The following is a 22,892-nucleotide window of genomic DNA, read 5'->3' on the forward strand; positions in this document are numbered from 1 at the left end:
ATAGCACTTCCCTGAACCCCTCCTGAGCCCCCACACACCCAGAGATGCCCCCGGACAGCGCTGTGCTGCCAGGAGGGGTCTGCAGGGCAGAGCTGAGCACACAGCGGGTGGGATGGGCTCTGGGGCACTGGCAGGGAGGAGACCCGGGGGCAGAGAAGCAGCTCCAGGCAGGGGCAGCTCCTGGCAGCCCAGACACAGGCAGGGACAGAGGGAGCTGCTGCCAGACATGCCCGGGCAGGGGGGATCCCGGCACCTCCTCCCACCCCCTGAACTTCAGACAACTTCTCCGCAGCAAGCCTCTGCTCTCCTCTCCCGCCCGCCCCACAGCCACAGGGTCCAGAGCCCGAGATGCCTTCTCGGCAGCTGCACCTCCAGTCCAGGAGAAGTGTTTGTGTCCTATAAGTGATGCACAACATAAAAGCAAGTGCCCTTCAGTGTCTCTGTCTGGAGACACTGTCACTGAGGAGAAGGATTCACTGCACGCCTGTCTGACTCCCTCTCCTCGCTTCCTTTTTTCAGAGCACAGGCGCATTTCTCCTCGTTTCCCCACCCCTCTGTTGAACCCTGCATCTCAGGAGTTTGGGAGGGGTTGCGGGTCAGCTTCTCTACTGTCTCTGACTCTGGGAGTCCTGCCCCAGAGCTGTCCTCGTGGAAAGGAGGTGTTGAAGCAGTATTTTAATCGATCAGGGAGCGTGTCATTGAGTTTGTGGGGTTGAGAATGAGCTGGGTCATTCCTCATTCAGCTGTGGGAGGGGGATTTCTGTGAGGAATGGCATTGGGATTTCCTCAGAGAAGTCTCTCCCAGTTTATGACTGCCTTTTCCTCCTTGGACAGGTCCCCCTGCCCAGAGGCAGCAAATGTCCAACAGCAGCTCCATCACCCACTTCCTCCTCCTGGCATTCGCAGACACACGGGAGCTGCAGCTCTTGACCTTCGGGCTCTTCCTGGGCATCTACCTGGCTGCCCTCCTGGGAAACGGCCTCATCATCACTGCCATCGCTTGCGACCACCGCCTCCACATCCCCATGTACTTCTTCCTCCTCAACCTCTCTATTCTTGACCTGGGCTGCATCTCCACCATTGTCCCCAAAGCCATGGCCAATTCCCTCTGGAACACCCAGGATATCTCTTACTTTGGCTGTGCTGTCCAGCTCTTTTTCTTTTCCTTTTTTATGTCAACAGAGTGTTTTCTCCTCACCATCATGGCCTATGACCGCTACGTCTCCATCTGCCATCCCCTGCACTACGGGACCCTCCTGGGCAGCAGAGCTTGTGTCCGCATGGCAGCAGCTGCCTGGGGCAGTGGGTTCCTCAATTCTCTCCTGCACACGGCCAATACATTTTCACTGCCCCTCTGCCAGGGCAATGCCCTGCACCAGTTCTTCTGTGAAATCCCCCACATCCTCAAGCTCGCCTGCACACACTCCTACGACAGGGAAGTTGGACTTCTTGTGGTTAGTGCCTGTTTAGCCTTTGGGTGTTTTGTTTTCATTGTGCTGTCCTATGTGCAGATCCTGAGGGTGGTGCTGAGGATCCCCTCGGAGCAGGGACGGCACAAAGCCTTTTCCACATGCCTCCCTCACCTGGCCGTGGTATCCCTCTTTATCAGTACTGGAGTGTTTGCCCACCTGAAGCCCCCCTCCATCTCCTCCCCATCTCTGGACCCAGTGGTGGCAGTGTTGTACTCGGTGGTTCCTCCAGCAGTGAACCCCCTCATCTACAGCATGAGGAACCAGGAGCTTAAGGATGCCCTGTGGAAACAGGCCCAATGGACACTGTTTCACCGACAATAACCTGCCACCCCTTCTCTGCACATTGCCCAGGGTTTATCTTAGGCTGTGATTATGCTTTTTTCTCTTGTGATAATCCTACTTATAGATAATTTTCTGAGTTTACGCTGCTTGTCTTGAGGCTTGATCCTACTGTGTCTGACCCTTGCACAACACTGTGTCAGGTGTGGCCTGACAGATAACAGCTCTTCAATAAAAGGGCACCTCCCAAGTGCAGTGCCTGAAAGATGGGCTGTTCCTCCAAAGTTCCTTCCAAGAACATGTTCAAGGAATCAATATTTTAAGGAGTCTCTTCTCCTTGTGTTTTCAAAGTTTCTGGAGCTAAGCTCATGGTATAATTGGTTTCCACTTCACCAAATATTCTGGATTTAAAGGCGCTCTTCTTGGTGCCCAATAGAAGGGGAGACGGTCCATGAGCTCCCATTATCTCCTCAGTCTTCTTCATGTATGACAGGACTGATGGCATATACTGGACGTTCTGGAAATGTATCTCAGGCGGGAAGAGAGGCGGTATTAGGGACTCAACACTTGCCCTTGGACTGGAACGGATGGAGACTCCGAAGGTGAAACACCCTCAAAGGTGAAGTCCACTAATATAAAGCACTGAATCAATGTGTCCACGCACAAGGACGCTGCAGTGCCGAGGGAGTCAGCAGGGACTCATCAGGCACAGGGAGGGGAGAGTGGGGAGACACAGGAGGTGCCTGAGGGAACCCCAGGGCCAGGACTGCTGTGCTGTCCTGGGGCGTGGGGCTGACTGGGGAGAGAAGGGGGCAAATTCAGTCAGGGCTGGGGATCACGCACAACATGAATTCCGGAGAGGCCGAGAGTGACCAGCCTCTTTTTCCTCATTCCCTCGGTACCAGCACGAGCCCCGGGGCTGATGGGCAGGCTGACCTCCTTGTCTGCCCCCCAGGAGCTGCTGTGCCCTTGGGAGGAGCTGGGGCTGTGCGGTGAGTGCCCAGAGCTCTGCATCAGCCTGCAGCGGGCAGTGCTGTGGGGCCAGCCCAGACTGGGCTGCTGGGCTGGGCTGTCCTGGGGAGAGGGCAGGGGAGGTGGGCAGAGCTGGGGAGGGCTGGGGAGTGCTGGGAAGTGCCTGGGAGAGGACAACGGCAGTGTTAGAGCCCTTTCCAGGGAAGACTGAGGCATTGAGTATCTCAGCCTTCTCCATGTCCCGGGTGACCAGGTCTCCCGGTTCCTTCCTGGGTGCGCCCACGTGTTCCCTAGTCTTCCTTTGGTAACCCACATACCTATAGAAGGCTTTCTTGTTGCCCCTCATGCTCCTGGCCAGATTCACCTCTACCTGGGCTTTAGCTTTCCTAACCTGATACTTGGCTGCTCAGAAAATACCTCCCAGGCTACCTGTCCTTGCTTCCACCTTCTGTAGGCTTCCTTTGTTTCTGAGGTTGACCAGGAGCTGCTTGGTCATCCACACAGGCCTCCTGCTGTCTTTGCCTGACTTCCTCTTTGCCAGGATGTATTGCTCCTGAGCTTGGCAGAGGTAGCGCTTGAATAGTAGCCAACTTTCGTGGGCCCCTCTTCCTTCCAGGGCTTTGTCCCAATGTAATTCACCAAGCAGATCCCTGAAGAGGCCGAAGTCTGCTCTCCTGAAGTCCAGGATAGAGAGCTTACTGTGTGCTCTCCTAGCCGCTTTAAAGATCTCAGAATCTGCCATCTCAAGGTCACTGCAGCCAAGGCTGCCCTGGACCATGACATTCCCCATGGGCCCCTCTTTCTTGGTCAGGACAAAGTCCAGCATGGTACCTCTCCTCATTGGCTCTGCTATCACTTAGAGAAGGATGTAATCGTTAATGTGTTCCAGGAACCTCCTGGATTGCCTATGCGCTGCTCTGCTTTCCTTCCAACAACTATCAGGGTGGCTAAAGTTCCCTCTGAGGACCAGGGCTTGTGAATGTGAGCCTACTCCAATCTGTCTATAGAGGACCTTATCCACTCAGTCTTCTTGGTACCCCCATGTACTTCTTCCTCCTCAGCCTCTCTGTTCTTGACCTGGGCTCCATCTCCACCACTCTCCCCAAAGTCATGGCCAATTCCCTCTGGGACACCAGGGTCATCTCTTATGCAGGACTTGCTACACGGGCCTTGCTGTTTGTCTTTTTCATTTCAGCAGAGTTTTCTTTTCTCACCATCATGGCCTATGACCGCTACGTTGCCATCTGCCATCCCCTGCACTACGGGACCCTCCTGGGCAGCAGAGCTTGTGTCCGCATGGCAGCAGCTGTCTGGGGCAGTGTTTTCCCTATGCTGTGCTGCACACGGCCAATACATTTTCACTGCCCCTCTGCCAAGGCCATGCCCTGGACCAGTTCTTCTGTGAAATCCCCCACATCCTCAAGCTCTCCTGCTCACATTCAGACTACCTCAGGGAAGTTGGGCTTCTGGTGCTTAGTGTCTTACTAGCATTTGGGGCTTTTGCTTTCATTCTCTTTTCCTATGCGCAGATCTTGAGGGCTGTGCTGAGGATCCCATCGGATTAGGGACGGCACAAAGCCTTTTCCACGGGCATCCCTCACCTGGTTGTGATCTCCCTGTTTAACAGCACTGCCATGTTTGCCTACCTGAACCCCCCCTCCATTTACTCCCCATCTCTGGACCTTTGGTGTCATTTCTGTACTCAGTGGTGACTCCAGCAGTGAACCCCCTCATCTACAGCATGAGGAACCAGGAGCTCAAGGATGCCCTGTGGAAACTGATGACTGGTATCTTGTCAGAAGCAGCAATGAACTGCCCATCTTCTGCATATCACACATGATGTAACTCATTACAGGCCCAGATTGTCTTTAATACATTTTTCCTTTCATTTATGTGTTTTTTAGCTTTTCTGGGTTTTGTTAATGCTGTCAATAAAAGTGAAGAATCATCCTTTATCTTATTGCTATGTCAGGGTCTGTCTGTGTTGTGGGAGCCACAGACTTTGTGTAAATAAGAAGCTCTTCTCTCTTTGTTTTTAAAAAACTGAAGGACCCTGCACTGACTTGTTTGTCTGAGATCCTTTCCCTGAGAACTTCTCTGGAGCTGCAGGGGCCTCATCTGTGTGCTGAGGTGGAGGGGGCAGGAGCCACCCGAGCTGGGTCTGCCTCCCAGCCTGACCAGCATGGCCCTGGGCACCACAGCCCCCGGCTCTGCAGAGCTGCACCACCAGCTCGGGGGCTGTGGGACACCTGGGGAGGGGGTGCAGGAACGGCTGGCCAGGCCAGCACGGATGAGCTGTTTCGGGAAAAGGCTCTGAGGGAAGATGGGCTGTGGTGGGAGAAGAGCAGGGCACCGCATGTGTGCAGGACAGACATGGTAAGAGGAACTCTTTGCTGCGGTGGGGCAGCTTGGGGCAGGCTGCCCTGTCCCTGGGGCCAAAGGACCTTCCTGAGGGTGCCCTGGGCCAATTCTCTCATGCCATCCTGGGAAAGACATTTGGCACGGGGGGCTCCAAGCTGCCTGGGGTGGATATCTCCTCAGCATGAAGGCTGGTTGGACCATTGCCAATGGGGCTGCTCTGCTGGTCTGTGCTGGGAGAGAGCAGGAGGTGTCCAGATTCAGGGAGGGTGTGGGCTGGCGGGGCTGGCAAGTGCCCCAGAGAGGAATACCTCAGGGAAGAGCTGAACTGGGGGAGTGTGCAGGGTGGGGGCACATAGCAGTGTCCTGGCACAGCCGGGCTCCTGCGAGAGACATGAGGGACCAGACGAGCAGGGTCTGGGCTGTGCCTGTGCCCACTGGACACCCCGGCGAGGTTGCCCCAGGGCCATCATCACAGAATCACAGTATCACAGAAACTCCTAGATTGGAAAAGTCCTGTAAGATCACATAGTCCAATCATTAACCTAACACTGACAAGCTCATCACTAAACCATGTCCCTCAGCACTATATCTACACAACCCTTAAACACCTCCAGGGATGGGGACTCCACCACTGCCCTGGGTAACGCATTCCAATGCCTGATGACCCTTTCAATAAAGAAATTATTCCTAATATCCAGTTGAAACTTCCCTTGGTGCAAATTGAACCATTTCCTCTTGTTCTAACACCTGTTACCTGACAGAACAGGTGGACCCCCACCTCTCTGCCACCTCCTTTCAAATCGTTTTAGAGAGCGATAAGGTCTCCCCTCAACCTCCTTTTCTCCAGGCTAAACAACCCCAGTTCCCTCAGCTGCTCCTCATAAGACATGTGCTCCTGACCACTCACCCGTTTCGTTGCCCTTCTCTGGACACGCTCCAGTGCCTCAATGTCCTTTTTGTGGTGAGGGGGCCGAAAGTGAACACAGTACTCAAGATGCGGCCTCCCCAGTGCCCAGTACAGGGGGAAAATCACCTCCCTGGTCCTACTGGCTACACTAGTCCTGATACACTCCAGGATGCCATTGGGCTTCTTGGCCACCTGGGCACACTGCTGGCTCATGTTCAGCTGCTATCAACCAACAACAGAGGTCCCTCTCTGCTGAGCAGCTTTCCAGCCACTCCTCCCCAAGCCTGTAGCATTGGCGGGGGTTGTTGTGGCCAAAGTGTGAGACGCAGCATTTGGCCTCATTGAAACTCCTACAGTCTGCCTTAGCCCATGGTTCCATTCTGTCCGAATCCCTCTGCAGAGCCTCCCTACCCTCAGGCAGATCAACACTCCCCCCCAGCTTGGTGTCATCCGCAAACTGACTGAGGGTGCACTCCATCCCCTCATCCCGATCATTGATAAAGACGTTAAACAGGACTGGCCCCAGCACTGAGCCCTGGGGGACACCACTCCTGACCGCCCGCCAACTGCAATTAACTCCGTTCACCACCACTCTCTGGGCACGGCCTTCCAGACAGCTTTTTACCCAGTAAAGTGTGTGCCCATCCGAGCCATGAGCAGCCAGTTTCTCCAGGAGAATGCTGTGGGAAACAGTGTCAAAGGCTTTACTAAAGTCCAGATAGACAACATCCACAGTTTTTCCCTCATCCACTGAGCGCGTGACCACGTTGTAGAAGGAGATCAGGTTAGTCAAGCAGGACCTGCCTTTCATAAATGCCTTTGCTAATGTGGCCCTGAGTTCAAACTCTCTGTAATAGATTTTATCTCACAGTGAGGGACTGCAAAACTAGAAAGGGCTACTGCGAATGTGCCAAGAGAATTAGAAAAAGCCATTAATGAAGAGGCAGACAGTATGACAGCCTTAGAGGAAGAAATCAAATTTTTATCAAAAATGGTAATATAGAATGGCTTAGCTCTAGAGCACCTTTTAGAAGTACAGGACAGAGTAGGTGTGTTCTTGAATAACAGCTGCTGGGGTTTTTATGTCAGTCATATATAGCGGCCTTCCAGTATCTGAAGGGGGGCTACAGGAAAGCTGGGGAGGGACTTTTCACAAGGGTAAAGGTACACTAAAAAAATGTAGGAGTAGGACAAGGGGGAATGTTTTCAAGCTGGAAGAGGGGAGATTTAGAATAGTTATTAGAAAAAAATAAAATAATCACATGAGGGTGGTGAGACACTGGCCCAGGTTGCCACGGGAAGCTGTGGCTGCCCCATCCCTGGAGGTGTTCAAGGCCAGGTTGCATGGGGCTTGGAGCAATCTGGTCTAGTGGGACATGTCCTTGCCCAGGGCAGTGGGGGTGGGACTTGGTGATCTTTAATTTCCTTTCCAATTAAACTATTCTATGAGTCTATGATTCTACCATTCTACTCACACCACTCAAGCTGCAACGTCTATTTGATGCTGTGCACTTCCCATACTGCCTCTACAGGAGCAAACACAGAAATTTTGCTGCTTCAACCAGATAAAGCATTTCCACCGTGTTGTCTGTAAGCTCCAATTCCAGTTTTACTGCCCTTCAGAGTTCCGTTGGTTTGGAGCATCCAGAGAGCCAGACCAAAAGCTGCGTGGTGGGTCATTGTGGTCACCACCATCACCTACGAACCTTCCACTTTGATTGCAGAGAGTATCTCTCAGTCTACAGACCACGGAATGAAGTTGGGATGAGGCTGTTCCTTCAGACAGCTTCCCAGACAAAATGCTGTTTGAGTTGAGCCAAGGATGTGTCAGGGACAATTCCTCGAGACAGCCAACCAAATATTAAATGAACACAGGTAATTTGTGGATGGAATTCCGTGTGCAGGAGCAAGGACTGCCATCAATCCAACAGTACAGTTCCCTTATTCTTACTGTGGTTTGGGCCACACTGGCCACTGCAGCAAACAATAGATGCTCTCCCCTATCTCTCTCTCTATGGACAGGAAGGAGAGAGAGCAACAGACTTGTGAACTTAGAAGGAAGTCAACTACTTTAATGCAATATTAATAATAAAATAAAAAAAGAAATAATGACATACATACTAAACTGGATCAAGCTCCCAAGATGATGATCACGTCACAAGCAGGCATGGGGAAAGTCCCAGGCTCAACTCTGGGACGGATGAGAACTGCATTCAGGAATGCACAGATACACATCAAAGGCAAACAAACAGCCAGAGTCCTCCTAGAACACCAGCCATTGAAGGAAAAGAGCTGACCCTTTGATCCCTCAGCTTTTATACTGAGCGTGAGGCAGATGGGATGGAATACCCTGATGGTCAGTTTGGGGTCACCTGTCCTGGCATCTCCTCCAGACAGGTGCCACCCCTCTATGCTCTTCTGCTCCTGACCCTCCAATGGGGCAAAGAACCAAGTCAGCTGGCCTTGGGGGTTATACCAATAAGTATGAGAAAGAGAATTCTGCAGACCATTCCTCAGCATACATTACAACTAATAAGATTTTATCGCTCTGATCAGTGTCACCACAATATGCTGTTAATTTCAGAGAGTTCAGTTAGTTCAAAGAGGCTCAGCTGCAAAGGAAAATTGCTGCACAGAAGAGGGGTTCTGTTTCACCTCAAACCAGCACAGGTGGGCTGTTCTTTTGGGAGGGTATAAGGAGAATAAAAGAGAAGCATTTGTGATTTCAGGGAATGAAAAGAGAAGCAAAGGATGCTGTTGGCCATCTTTGCTGAGGGCTCATGTGTTGCCTTATGAAACCCAAGGACCACCAAGAGCCTTTCCTGTGGAGCTGCTACCCAGCCACACAGCCCCTGCCCTCTGCCATTGACAGCGATGGAGTCACTGCAAAGGTGCAGTAGAAGAAATGAAACAGTTTGTGGTGCTGCAATGGATGGGCACATAGTTCTCAGAACAGACAGGCTGGAAGGCTCAGGGGTGGGGTTCCCTCTTGTGGCTCCATCTCTGGAGACAGAGGAGCATTAGGAGGGCTTTGGAAGAAGCTGCACAGGTTATGGGGAACTCATTGGCAAAAGCTCAGAAAAACACGGCTTTGTGTTTGAAGAATTAGTGAAGACAGAGAGTCATGAGTAAAGCTTGGGCCAGCACGGGGTGGGAGTGAGGTGGGGAAGCAGGGGTGGTGGTTGAAATCTGCAGAGAAACGGGCACAGGCAGAGGAAAGTGTAGGACAGTCTGTGGTCAGGATGTCGTGTGTGTCCGTCCGCCCGCCCCCCAAGCACAACTGAAATCCTTGTCCTTTCCACGATGGCTGCGGACTCTTCCACTGGAGCCCCTGAGAGCACTCCAGTTCCTCACACACACACTGCTTCGCTGCCTCCTCCCCCACCCTCCAGACAGCCCGAGAGGTTTCCTACACACACCCCCTCATCGCACTGCTCCCAGAAGGAGCTCTGAGCATCCCTTGAAGGAAGAAGTCCCCATTGTCAGGGTGTGGGGGTCAGCGCTTGAATATCCTGCTTGATGAGACACGGCAAGGGCTTTCACAGACACTTTCACAATTCATTTCCAACTGGAAGCAGTGCCTCTGGCTTTCTGCTTCAGGGACAGTCAGGGATGGCCCTCAGTGGGGACCGCTGACGCCCTCAGAACCTTGGAGGCTGACTTGCACTGCTCTAGAGACCACTTCAATCCACCCTCAGTACCTGCAGTTCAGGAACTGGGCACCAGAGGGCTCATTAACATGCAAAATGCCATAACGAGCAATGGCTCTGGGCATAATTTTCTTATTATACAATTCTGCTGTGGTTAATTAGAGAGATTTCAGAAGTTAAAAGGTTTCATTAGTAAATGACGAGAAGAAAGGATTTATTTTTCTTTCTTTTTTTTTTATTTCTCTGCTTCATTTCTCTGTCTATTGATATCAGCAATTTCCAAATGACACTGAAACTGGACCTCTCCAAATGGAGTCTGACTGTGTAGGGCAGTCAAGACCCTGTATGTCAGACACTCTGTGGGCAGCCTTTGTCCCCACCTCCAACCCCGCCTTTCTCTCATCAGCCACCTGGGACTTACAGCACCTTTCCTCAAATCTGAGCTTTCTCTGCTACACTCTGGAGTTGCAGGTTTCAGCCCTTTGGAAACAGTTTCCACCTGTTTCACTTAGAGAATGAACTGCACCCACACACAGAATTTTCTTTGTAGCCAAAAAATGAGCCCAAAGGAAGGCATGGTTCAATAGAAAATAAAATACTCTGTTGTACATTAAGTCCACCTTTCCTCCTCTGAAGTCCACTCTCCACAGAGGACAGCCTTAGACCAAAGGCAAACACATTTCTGTGCCAAGCACGGATCCCGAGAACCCCCAAAGCACTCCCTGCCCCAGAGTCTCTCGGTTCATATGCGCTCACAGCGAGGCACACGCTGAAGTCACGAGCTCCCTCCATTCACAAAGGGAAGCAAAGAGACAAAGTGAACGGCATGCTCTCTTTGGAATGGCCAAAGGTGCACTGACCCCAAGGGGTCTGGGTTACATCTTCAGGCAGACTCTGAAACATCCACACCCACTCCTTGCCCATCCTCCTCCAGCACTGGACAGCTTGGGTGCAATTGCCCAGGCTTCCTTTTCTCCCGGAGGGAGAGAAATCAGTTGTCTCCACTCAGATACTTTGCCCTACCCTGCCTGTCCACCAGCTGCAGCTCCACAACTGCTCGATCAGCCCGGGGTCACACTTCCCAGTCCCACATTGGGTCTTCAGCTATGCCTGGGAATCTGGGAGGCAGTGGGCACCTCTGTGTGGGCATCAGCCCCTGAATGACGAAGTGAGGCAGAAGTTGAAACATGCAGAAAAGACCTCGGTGTAATAAGTGTGTCAGAAGTCTTCATTTTCAGAACTTTGATACTGTTCTGTAAATTGTCATATTTTTTTTTGCATATGTCCTGGACAAAGACCAGACAGCTGAGGACACTTTGTCTCCCTCTGGCTGTTTACCTCTGGAGTCTTGCCTTGAGGCACAATGGCTGAGAAGAACTTGTTTCTGAAACATGAGGCAAAGAGGGTGTGAAGTATACATCTGTCTCCACCTAGTCTTACTGAGATAAGCTGTGACCAGACATTATCTTTATTTCTTCTTCAAGTGTTCCTGAAATAATGTTGAGTTCTTGAATTCTCTTCCATGTTTCAAGCAAATTTTGATAGACAAGCTTGCTGTGTTTGGAGGATGCTGTCCTTGAAGACCAGGTATACTTAGCTTTCCTGCCCACCAGTGCTGCTGACCATGGGATACTGGCTACCTCTCCCCAAAATAAGCCAAAATCTGCTCCACTGACGACCGGCATCTGCAGTCTTCTATTCCCCTTTCTCCCTCTCCTCAGGAGCTCATGCCCCACCATTTCAGGGTCACAACAGACCGTCTTCACATCCCTGAGCAGCTCTTGCTTGCAAGTATCAGATCTGGGTTTGCATGACCCTTGTTGGCCCATCTGGCAGTTGTGTAAAGAAGCTGTCCCAAAACTGCCTGGACTGTTTGCATCCTGCGGTGTTGCCCTTCCAGAAAATGCCAGGTCATTAAAGTCCCCATGGAGGACCAGGCTTCTTCTACACCCAGAGACTTCTTGGGGTGCTTAGAAAAGACTATGCCAACTGCCCCACCCTGACTGTGGCTTCCTTATCTCCCACCACAAAAGCACCGTTACTGACACTTCCTCTGACCTCCACTCAAAAGGGCTCACCCAATTTGTCACTTGCCCCATGAAGGAGCTCCATACATCCAAGCAACTTGTTCCCTTTGAGGGAACCCACCCCCGATCCTTCCAGCCTGTCTGTACTGAAAACTATGAACCCATCCATTGCAGCACCCCAAACTCTGTGACTTCTTCTACCACACCTTGGCAGTTACTCCATCTGTGTCAAAAACCACAGGCTCGAGCTCGTTCTGGCTGAGGGCGTCAGTGCCCGTAAGGGCTGTAGCACCTCAGGTGTAGCACCAGGCCAAGCTCTGACTGAGAGAAACCTGGGACCAAGCATTCCAAACCCCCTGTTTGCAAAGGCTTTGCCTCAGAGAAGAGCCATGCCAAAGGGGATGGAAACCCAAAGCTGAAATGACTGGATGTCAAGAGAGTGAGCAAAGCCTGCCGTCCCCAAGGACAGAGAGAAATAGGGCTGGGAAGTGCAGCCCTGGCAAGATACGGGGGTGCTGTCAATGCTGTCTCTGTTGCTGCAGAAGGCATTCAGTGGACGTGGACTCTAGCTTTGTGAACAACAAGGTGCTGCTGAGCAGCCCACTGTGAAAATTGTTGGTCTGTTCCTTGACTGTGTCTTCAAGGGGGTGAGTCAAGCGTGGGAGAGAGAAAACCCACCATTCTGAGAGCGTAGGCCCATGTGTGATGTGCCTCGTGTTCCTGCACTGCCTTATATCTACTGAATGGAGAAGGGACACACCTTGCCACGCTGTGGTGGGAGCAATCCATGGCTGGCACAAAGGCACCGAACCTGTCTGCAGGGCCGTCTGGAGTATTTGTCCCACACTCGGTCGGAACGGGGATGGCTTTCCTGTGCGGTACCTGCCGGCCACATGTAGTGATGTGTGAGAGCCTTGGCATCTCGCAAAACTACAGGCTTCTTTTGGGACATCAAAGAGAGGAACTGCCTGGAATCTCATTAGGCAACGTGGGGATGAAAACCATCATCGTAGTCAATGGAGATCTAGTCAACCCAGCTGACGGAAAAGAGACAAAGTGAGCTCTCCCTGTGGTACAGGACACCATTTGGGTAGATGGCACATAGGCTGCAAAGGAAACAGTAAATAGGGACAGGTGCAGTTCTCTTCCACTGTCCTTGGACAACCTCTGGCACTCAGATGTCACCAGGTGTTTCATCTGAACAGCCAGCTCCTACCCTACATCTTCATTCATTACCATGGCAGCTGAGACAAGGAGCTCACATGCAGGTGCCTATTTAATGCCCGCCTGAAGTGAGGCAAGAGGAGTGCCACCGCCTGTGGGTTTGTGACAGGCATGGGAGGGAGCTGAGTCCCCTTCCAGTGCTACCAATAGAAACGCAGGATGAGATGCCTCCATTGACTCAGCTGAGCCCTATCCCACACCAGGAGTAAAGAAGGTCCCTGCCTGCCACTGTCTGCATGTCCTGCCCAATAATAAGACAAGAAAGTAGTCTGAGTATCCTGGACAGGTCTTCCAGAGCTGGCACATGCCATGGCTGACAGGAGCTGTCATGGTGTCTGTCTTGGCTTCTCTAGGGTGGAGAAGGAGGACATGCTGCAGAGCAGGGCTTCCCTGCTGCACCGTCAGAGGGAAAGGTCATGATGGCTGCCTTCTCCTGGGGATGGCTTCAGGGGTGGGAAGCTGCGGGTGCAGCTAGGGCTGGCCCGGGCTGTCCTTCACAACAGGGTCCCTGCACTCCAGGGAGCCCCCTGTGTGCCAGGGCAGGGACTTTGCCCCCTGCCAGGATCCCCACTCAGCCTGCCCACAGAGCTCCCCACGCTGCTGTGGGGAGAAGCTGTGAGTGGAAGGAGGAATCCCTGCAAGGGGAGAATCACAGACTCATGGAATGGTCAGAGTAGGAAGAGACTTGAAGATCAGCTAGTTCCACCTCCCCTGTCCTGGGCAAGGGCACCTCCATCTAGATCAGGTTACTCAAAGCCCTGTCCAACCTGGCCTTGAACACTTCCAGGGATGGGGCCTCAACAACCTCTCCAGCCAGCCTCTTCCAGTGTCTCACCATCTCAGAGTGAAGAATTTCTTCCTAAGACCTAATCTAAATCTACGCACTTTCAGTGTAAAATGATTACTCCTTGTCCTATCGCTGCACTCCCTGAAAAAGAGTCCCTCTCCAACTTTCCTCTAGGCCCCGTTTAGGTACTGACAGAATGCTATGAGGTCCCCACAGAGCCTTCTCTTCTCCAGGCTGAACAACCCCAACTCCCTCAGTCTGTCTTCTCAGGAGAGGTGCTCCAGCCCTCTGATCATCTTTGGGCCCCTCCTATGAACATGCTCCAACAGGTCACAGAATCAGATAACAAGAGTGGTTGGAAGGGATGTGTAGAGATCATCTAGTCCAACCCCTTTCCAGAGAAGGTTCACCTACAGCAGTTGCACAGGATGGCATCCAGGTAGGTTTGGAATGTCTCCAGAGTCAGAGATTCCACCACCTCTCTGGGCAGCCTGTGCCAGTGCTCTGACACCCTCAAAGTAAACAAATTCCTCCTCATGTTTAGATGGAGCTTCCTAGCCTGCAAGACTATGATCTAATCGGCATTGCGGAGACATTGTGGGATGGCTCCTATGTCTGGAGTGTTGGAATGGACGGGTACAGGCTCTTCAGGAAGGACAGGGAGGGGAGACGAGGAGGGGGTGTCACCCTCTATGTCAAGGACCAGCTGGAGTGCATGGAGCTCTGCCTGGGGATGGATAAGGAAATGACCAAGAGCATATAGGTCAAGATTTAAGGGAGAGCATAGAGAGGTCATGTTACAGGCGTGTTCTGCTACAGGCCCCTGACCAGGAAGACCAAGTGGATAAGGCCCTCTATAGACAGATTGGAGTAGCCTCATGTTCACAAGCCCTGGTCCTCAGAGGGAACTTCAGCCACCCTGATAGCTGTTGGAAGGAAAGCACAGCAGCACATAGGCAATCCAGGAGGTTCCTGGAACGCATTGACGATTACATCCTTCTCCAAGTGACAGAGGAGCCAACGAAGAGAGGTTCCATGCTGGATTTGTTCTCACCAACAAAGAGGAGACAGTGGGGAATGCCATTGTCAAGGGCAGCCTTGGCTGCAGTGACCTTGAGATGGCAGATTCTGAGATCTTTAAGGTGGCGAGGAGGGCACGCAGTAAGCTCTGGACTTCAGGAGAGCAGACTGTGGCCTCTTCAGGGATCTGCTTGGTGGAGTACATTGGGACAAAGCCCTGGAAGAAAGAGGGGGCCACGAAAGTTGGCTAATATTCAAGGGCTACCTCTGCCAAGCTCAGGAGCAATACATCCTGGCAAAGAGGAAGTCAGGCAAAGCAGGAGGCCTGCGTGGATGACCAAGGAGCTCCTGGTCAATCTCAAAGAGACAAAGGAAGCCTACAGAGGGTGGAAGCAAGGACAGGTAGCCTTGGAGGAATTGTCCGAGCAGCCAGGGATCAGGTTAGGAAAGCTAAAGCCCAGGTAGAGGTGAATCTGGCCAGGGGCATGAGGGGCAACAAGAAAGCCTTCTATAGGTATGTGGGTGACAAAAGAAAGACTAGGGAACACGTGGGCCCACTCGGGAAGGAACCGGGAGACCTGGTCACCAGGGACATGGAGAAGGCTGAGATACTCAACGACTTCTTTGCCTCAGTCTTCCCTGGAAAGGGCTCTAACACTGCCGTTGTCCTCTCCCAGGCACTTCCCAGCCCTCACCAGCCCCTGCCCAGCTCTGCCCACCTCCCCCGCTCTCTCCCCAGGACAGCCCAGCCCAGCAGCCCAGTCTGGACTGGCCCCACAGCACTGCCTGCCACAGGCTGATGCAGAGCTCTGGGCACTCACCGCACATCCCCAGCTCCTCCCAAGGGCACAGCAGCTCCTGGGGGGCAGACAAGGAGGTCAGCCTGCCCATCAGCCCCGGGGCTCGTGCTGGCGCCGACGGAACGAGGAAAAAGAGGCAGGTCACTCTCTGCTTCTCAGGAATTCATATTGTGCCTCATCCCCAGCCCTTACTGAATTTGCCCCCTGCTCTCCCCATTCAGCGCCATACCCCAGGACAGCACAGCAGTCCTGGCCCTGGGGTTCCCTCAGGCACCTCCTACGTCTCCCCACTCTCCCCTCCCTGTGCCTGATGAGTCCCTGCTGACTCCCTCGGCACTGCAGCATCCTTGTGCATGGACACATTTATTCAGTGCTTTATATTGGTGGACTTGACCTTTGAGGGTGTTTCACCTTCGGAGTCTCCATCTGTTCCAGCACAAGGGCACGTCTCGAGTCCCTAATCCTGCCTCTCCTCCCCCTAAAAATTGCCTTTCCAGAACGTCCGGTATATGCCAACAGTCCTGTCATACATGAAGAAGACTGAGGAGATAATGGGAGTCTCCCCTTCTATTGGGCAGAAGGAAGAGCGCTTTAAAATCCAGAATATTTGGTGCAGTGGAACCCAATAGTACCATCGGCTTAGCTCGAAAAGCACTGAAAAGACAAGGAGAAGAGACTCATTAAAAGACCAATTCCTTGAACATGTTCTTGGAAGGAACTTTGGAGGAACAGCCCATCCTTCAGGCACTGCACTTGGGAGGTGCCCTTTTATTGAAGAGCTGTTATCTGTCAGGCCACACCTGACACACTGTTGTGCAAGGGTCAGACACAGTAGGATCAAGCCTCAAGACAAGCAGTGTAAACTCAGAAAATTATCTACAAGCAGGATTATCACGAGAGAAAAAAGCAGACTCACAGCCTAAGATAAGCCTTGGGCAATGTGCATGGAAGGGGCGGCAGGTTATTGTCGGTGAAACAGCATCCATTGGGCCTGTTTCCGTACGGCATCCTTGAGCTCCTGGTTCCTCATGCTGTAGATGAGGGGGTTCACTGCTGGAGGCACCACTGAGTACAACACTGCCACCACCAGGTCCAGAGATGGGGAGGAGATGGAGGGGGGCTTCAGGTGGGCAAATGTTCCAGTGCTGAGAAAGAGGGAGACCACAGCCAGGTGAGGGAAGCATGTGGAAAAGGCTTTGTGCCGTCCCTGCTGTGAGGGGATCCTCAGCACCGCCCTCAGGATCTGCACATAGGACAGCACAATGAAAACAAAACACCCAAAGGCTAAACAGACACTAACCACCAGAAGCCCAACTTCCCTGAGGTAGGAGTGTGAGCAGGCGAGCTTGAGGATGTGGGGGATTTCACAGAAGAACTGGTGCAGGGCATTGCCCTGGCAGAGGGGCAGTGAAAATGTATTGGCCGTGTGCAGGAGAGAATTGAGGAACCCACTGCCCCAGGCAGCTGCTGCCATGCGGACACAAGCTCTGCTGCCCAGGAGGGTCCCGTAGTGCAGGGGATGGCAGATGGCAATGTAGCGGTCATAGGCCATGACTGTGAGGAGAGAACACTCTGTTGACATAAAAAAGAAAAAGAAAAAGAGCTGGACAGCACAGCCAAAGTAAGAGATATCCTGTGTGTTCCAGAGGGAATTGGCCATGGCTTTGGGGAGAGTGGTGGAGATGCAGCCCAGGTCTATGAGGGAGAGGTTGAGGAGGAAGAAGTACATGGGGGTGTGGAGGCGGTGGTCGCAAGCGATGGCGGTGATGATGAGGCTGTTTCCCAGGACGGCAGCCAGGTAGATGCCCAGAAAGAGCCCAAAGGTCAAGAGCTGCAGCTCCCGTGTGTCTGCGAACTCCATGAGGAGGAAGTGGGTGATGGAGCTGCTGTTGGACATTTGCTGCCTCTGGGCAGGGGCACCTGTCCAAGGAGGGAAAGAGAGTAAGTCAATGGAGTTCATAGGGAGGGTGGCGGCAGGAGCCAGTCCTGGTGTTCTCCTTTGGCTGAGGAACCCACACCTAATGCAGATGGGCTTTTCAACATCTGAACACTCACTGCTATGGAACAGGGATGGCAGAAGGCAGTTGGAGAGGCTTTGGGTATTTTACAGCTCTCCCACCTCCCCTGGGCACTGTTCTGGGATGTCAGAAACCCTTAGCATTTCTGCTGCACTCCAGGAGAACAGAGTGAGTGCTGTGAGACATGAGGATTGCCTGGGGCAGAGAGCAGAGTCAGGGGAGATGGTTTGTCCCTCCGTCTTGCACCTTCATGAGGTGGAGGGGGATTACCCTCTTGTATTATGCCATCAGACAGTGCTGAGAGCAGAAGGATCCATTTCAGACTATGAAATGTCTCACCCTTTCTCAAGGTCTCAGAAGCCCACCTCTAGCCAAGGACACACATGACTCATTTCACCCACCCAACAGCATTTCCTCAGTCACAGAGTCTCTGTGTTTCTCTGTGGGGCTTTCCGATAACACAAAAGTTCTATGGGACAGGTTGGCATCATGGATGGCAGCTCACAGCTTCCATGGACACCCAAAGGACATACCCAGTTTTTGGCATCTCAGTGAGAGAAAATGGACTCCTTCCCCACCCCCACGGCCTGCATTGCCCACAGCCCCACAGGTCAGAGGAAAGCTGGGACACTGGTTCCCATGGACACATAGTCACAGTATCAGTATCACAGTATGCTAGGGATTGGAAGGGACCTCAAAAGATCATCTAGTCCAATCCCCCTGTCGGAGCAGGAACACCTAGACGAGGTTGCACAGGAAGGTGTCCAGGCGAGTTTTGAATGTCTCCAGAGAAGGAGACTCCACAACCTCCCTGGGCAGCCTGTTCCAGTGCTCTGTCACCCTCACTGAGAAGAAGTTTCTTCTCAAATTTAAGTGGAACCTCTTGTGTTCCAGCTTGAATCCATTACCCCTTGTCCTATCACTGGTCGCCACTGAGAAGAGCCTGGCTCCATCCTCCTGGCATTCCCCCTTTATATATTTATAAACGCTAATAAGATCACCCCTCAGTCTCCTCTTCTCCAAACTAAAGAGACCCAGCTCCCTCAGTCTTTCCTCATAAGGGAGGAGTCATAGTCAGGAGTGGATGAACAAGATCATTGTGGGACTCTGCAGCTGAAATTCCCATCACAGGGAGGCTGACAGCAATAAAAAGGTAACTTTAAAGGAGACATGTGGAGAAACCTGGAGAAATGCCGTGAGGGCCTGGCTGGGCGAGGCACGGGGAGAGGCAGCCGGGCACTCAGGGCAGCATTACCCTCACCCTGCTGGGCACGCCACCGCCCAGACACTGATCATGCAGGGCAGGTGCCCTCAGCCCCACCGCTGGGCAGCAGCAATGGGGCACGTGGCAGGAGGGATGCCCTTCGCCTCTCCTGCTGCTCTGCCGGGCACACAGCTGACTCCCACCCCAGAGCCCATGGCCGTGAGGGCTGAGGGCTGTGCTGGGTGACTCAGGGAAGGCACCTGCACTGCAGGGGTGGCTGGAGGTGCCCCTATCTCCCCTGCAGCAGGGCTTCCAGGAGCAGCTCCCTCCTTCCCTGCCCATCTCCACTGCCTGGAGCTCTCCCTGCCAGCAGCTTTTTCCCTGCCCCCACGTCTCTTCCCTGCCAGTGCTCACAGACCCCATGGCAGCCCCCATGTGCCCAGCTCTGCCCTGCAGCCTCTGCGTGTGTGCAGGGGCTAAAGGGAAGGTGCCACAGACCCTGGTGAGACTGGAAAGGGGATGCTGGTGCTGTCTGTAGCCCCCAGAGCTGGAAAACAAAGACACAGCCTCAGGAAAGCTCCTTATCTCTACAGGGATCCCTCCTTTGACCTTTCTTTTAATGTCCCATTATACATCTGCCACTGCCCACCCAGCCAACCAAGATGGGAAACATCAAAAGACAGACCCTCTACTGTTCAGGGAACTCAAACATGAAATGTGCCCTCAGGAATGCCCAGAGGTGATCTGGAGGTGTAAACAGTCCTGACCCACACATGTCCCTCTAAAAAACAGAATGACCCCTCCCCACCAGGGGTTGCTACTCCCACCCACAACTTCTCCCCACAGAACCTACGTGGGAGCTCCCTGGGCAGGTGGCAAAGTCCCTGCCCTGCACATAGCCCCCGGGGTGCAGGGACCCTGCTGGCAAGGACAGCCCTACACACCCCTGCCTGCACACCCACCTTCACAGCCCTTCGACCGTTCCTGGGAGAAGGCAGCTGTCATGCCCTGTGCCTCTGATGGTGCAGCAGGGAAGCCCCAATCTAGAGAATGTCCTCTTCTTCCACAGCAGAGAAGTTGTGAGCGTCCTCCTGAAAGATCCCACGGGCTGTGGGAGGTGCCAGCTTTTGGAGATCTCTCCAGCTACTGCAGCTGCTCTGCTTTGGGAAGAGTTCTCCCCCGACTCGCCCTCAGCATCCTCCCTCTCCAGACTGCCTTCAACCTCTCTCTGCCTCCCTGCTCTGCCCTCGCTGCCTGCAGGCAGTGCCCTCAGCCCTGCTGCGCTGTGCAGAGGAGCTCTCCTGGGCAGAGCTGTCTCTCTGCAGCGCTGCCCGCTTGCCAGGAGCTCCCTCCGTCCCAGCAGCCCGGCCCAGCTCAGCAGCAGAGGACCAGCTGTGGCTTTCTCTGCCTCCTCCCCACACTGCCCCAATCCCTCGAGGTGTCCCTGCGCCTCCAGGGCTGACAGCTCCTCCAAGGCGGCGGGGTCTCTCCTGGGGAGCAGAGTTTGAAGCACAATGAAGTCATCACCGACTGTCCCTCTCTGAACCCTGGACGGATCGATCCCTGTGGTGGGAAGGAATCTCTGCTCTGCCAGGGTGTGTGGACCTACAGGAGGCATCAATGTTCAGTGTTCCTCAGCAGTATTCTTGAGGCCGGAGGGACATTCGGCTTCTCCAGTGCACCCCACAGACCCACCAGAGGGGGGATTCCTCTTGCCTCAGCTCAGCTGCTCTAAATTGCTGTGAGCTCCTCCTCTGAGGTGCCCTGTGAGTAATGGAGACAGAGGCCAGGAGGGAGCTTTTCCAATGCAAACACCGGGTGACATCTGAGGTGCCAGAGGTGGTTCAGGACACGTGCAGGGAACTGCAAGCTCTAATGGAGCAATTGTGAGAGACAGGGCAGCATCTGGGGGCATTGTCCTGGATGCTGGTGGGGAATCTCTTTGGCCAGAAGAAAACATAGAAGACCACAGAATCACAGGATCGCAGTATGGTAGGGGTTAGAAGGAACCCTCAGAGATAGTCTAGTGCAACCCCCCTGCCAAAGTAGGGTCACCTTCAGCAGATTGGACAGGAATGAAGCCAGGCGGCTTTTGAATATCTCCACAGAAGGAGACTCCATAGCCTTTCTGAACAGCCTGTTCCAGTGCTTTGGTGCCTTCAAAGTAAATGCATTTTTCCTTGTGTTCAGATGGAATTTCCTGTGTTCCAGTTTGTGCCCATTTCCCCTTGTTCTGTTGCTGAGCAGCACAGTCTGGCCCCATCTTCTTGACACCCTCCCTTTAGATATTGATAAGCATTGAGGAGATCCCCTCTCAGCCTTCTCTTCTCCAGGCTCAACAGACGCAGCTCTCTCAGCTGTTTCTCATAAGAGAGGTGCTCCAGACCCCTGAACATCTTTGTAGCCCTCTACTGGACTCTTTCCAGCGGTTCCTTGTGTTTCTTGCACTGGTGTACCTAGAACTGGCCACACTACTCCAGATTCGGCCTCAGCAGGGCAGAGCAGAGGGGAAGGATGACCCCCCTTCACCTGCTGGCCATGCTCTTTTGTAATGCACCCCAGGAGACCATAGGCCTTCTTGGCCACCAGGGCACATTGCTGGCTTATGGTCAACTTATTGTCTACCAGGACTCCCAGGTCCCTCTCAGCAAACTGCTTTGCAGCAAGTGAACCCCCAACCTTTACTGGTGCATGGGGTTTTTCCTCCCCAGGTGCAGGACCCTACACTTGCCCTCGTTGAACTTCATTATGTTCCTCTCCACCCAACTCTCCAGCCTTTCCAGGTCTCACTGACCGGCCTGCCGTTTCCTGGGTCCTCCTTCTTGCCCTTTTTGAAGACTCGCGTGACTTTGGCTTTCCTCCAGTCCTCAGGCACCTCTCCTGTCCCCCTGACCTTTCAAAGATGATGGAGAGCGCCTTTGTAATAACATCTGCCAGGTCCCTCAACACTCCTGGGAGTGACCCATCAGGGCGGTGGGTGTCAAGTTTGCCTAAATGATCTCTAACCTGATCTTCCTCGACCAAGGGAAAGTCTTCATTTTCTCAGATTCTTTCTCTTCGCTCCTGGGTCTGGGATTGCTGAGGGCCGGCCTTACCAGTAAAGACTGAAGCAAAGAAGGTATCAGTAATTCTGCCTTCTCTGCATCTTCCGTCACCAGGGCACCCACCTCATTCAGTAGCAGGCCCACATTTTCCCTGGTCTGCCTTTTACTACTGATGTATTTGGAGAAGCCTTTCTTATTGTCCTTGACATCCCTGGCCAGGTTTAATTCCAAGTGGGCTTCAGCCTTCCTCGTTGCATCCCTACGTACTCTCGCAATGTTTATATACTCCTCCTCTCCCTGAAAAAAGTGCCTCCCCAGCTCTCCTGTAGGCCCCCTTTAGGTACTGGAAGGGTCTATAACGTCTCCTTGAAGCCTTTTCTTATGCAGGCTGAACAACCCCAACTCTCTCAGCCTGTCTTTAGAGGAGAGGCGCTCCAGCCCTCTAATCATCTTTGTGACCCTCCTCTGGACTCACTCCAACAGTTCCGTGTCCTTTTTCTGTTGGAGGCTCCAGAGCTGGATGCAGTACTCCAGGTGGAGTCTCACAAGAGTAGAGTAGAGGGGAAGAATCACCTCCCTCGACCTGCTGGCCATGCTGCTTTTAATGAAGCTCAGGATGTGCTTGGCTTTCTGGGATGCAGGCACACATTTCTGGCTCATGTTGAGCTTCTCATCCACCAACACCTCCAAGTCCTTCTCCTCAGGGCTTCTCTCTATCCATTCTGCACTCAGCCTGTATTTGTGATTTGGTTGATTTCCTCTTGCAACTCTAAACTTCAAACATTTTTGGTGTTGTTATTCTCTTTGCTTGGTTTTGTCTTGTTTTAATAAGTGATTTCTCAGTGATTTTGTGTGCTCTGTTTGCAAAGGCAAGTGATCATAAAATTGGGGTGGGATGCAGTGAGAGGGACACGGGAGTGCGGTGCCAGTGTAGGTGCCTGGGACCCTCTGCCCAGGCTCCAGCTGCAGCTTCCCAGGGGCTCTGGTCTCCAGCAGCTCCTCTGGGACAGCAGCCAGGCCCAGTCAGGTGCTTCAGAGACACAGGGCCCTCTGGAGTCACCACTGGGTACTGATGGTCAGGCAGCAGAGCGCTGCCTGGAAGCCTGAGAAATATTAACATGCATATG

At 53.0% G+C, this 22,892-nt stretch overlaps 2 protein-coding genes across 2 annotated transcripts; one reads left to right on the forward strand and one right to left on the reverse strand.

Annotated features, from left to right (window-relative positions):
- Positions 1 to 857: 857 nt before the first annotated feature.
- Positions 858 to 1,793, forward strand: LOC309685476 (olfactory receptor 14I1-like; the record flags this gene model as incomplete). Its single annotated transcript, XM_082501239.1, has 1 exon — positions 858 to 1,793. The coding sequence occupies one exon, from the start codon at positions 858 to 860 to the stop codon at positions 1,791 to 1,793; it is 936 nt and encodes a 311-aa protein (XP_082357365.1).
- A 14,667-nt stretch (positions 1,794 to 16,460) lies between these two features.
- Positions 16,461 to 17,396, reverse strand: LOC309685477 (olfactory receptor 14J1-like; the record flags this gene model as incomplete). Its single annotated transcript, XM_082501240.1, has 1 exon — positions 16,461 to 17,396. One exon carries the CDS (start codon positions 17,394 to 17,396, stop codon positions 16,461 to 16,463), a length of 936 nt encoding a protein of 311 aa, XP_082357366.1.
- Positions 17,397 to 22,892: the final 5,496 nt, after the last annotated feature.

This window comes from Vanellus vanellus (genome assembly GCF_965231255.1).
Source record: "Vanellus vanellus genome assembly, contig: HAP1_SCAFFOLD_76, whole genome shotgun sequence".
Taxonomy (NCBI): Eukaryota; Metazoa; Chordata; class Aves; order Charadriiformes; family Charadriidae; genus Vanellus; species Vanellus vanellus.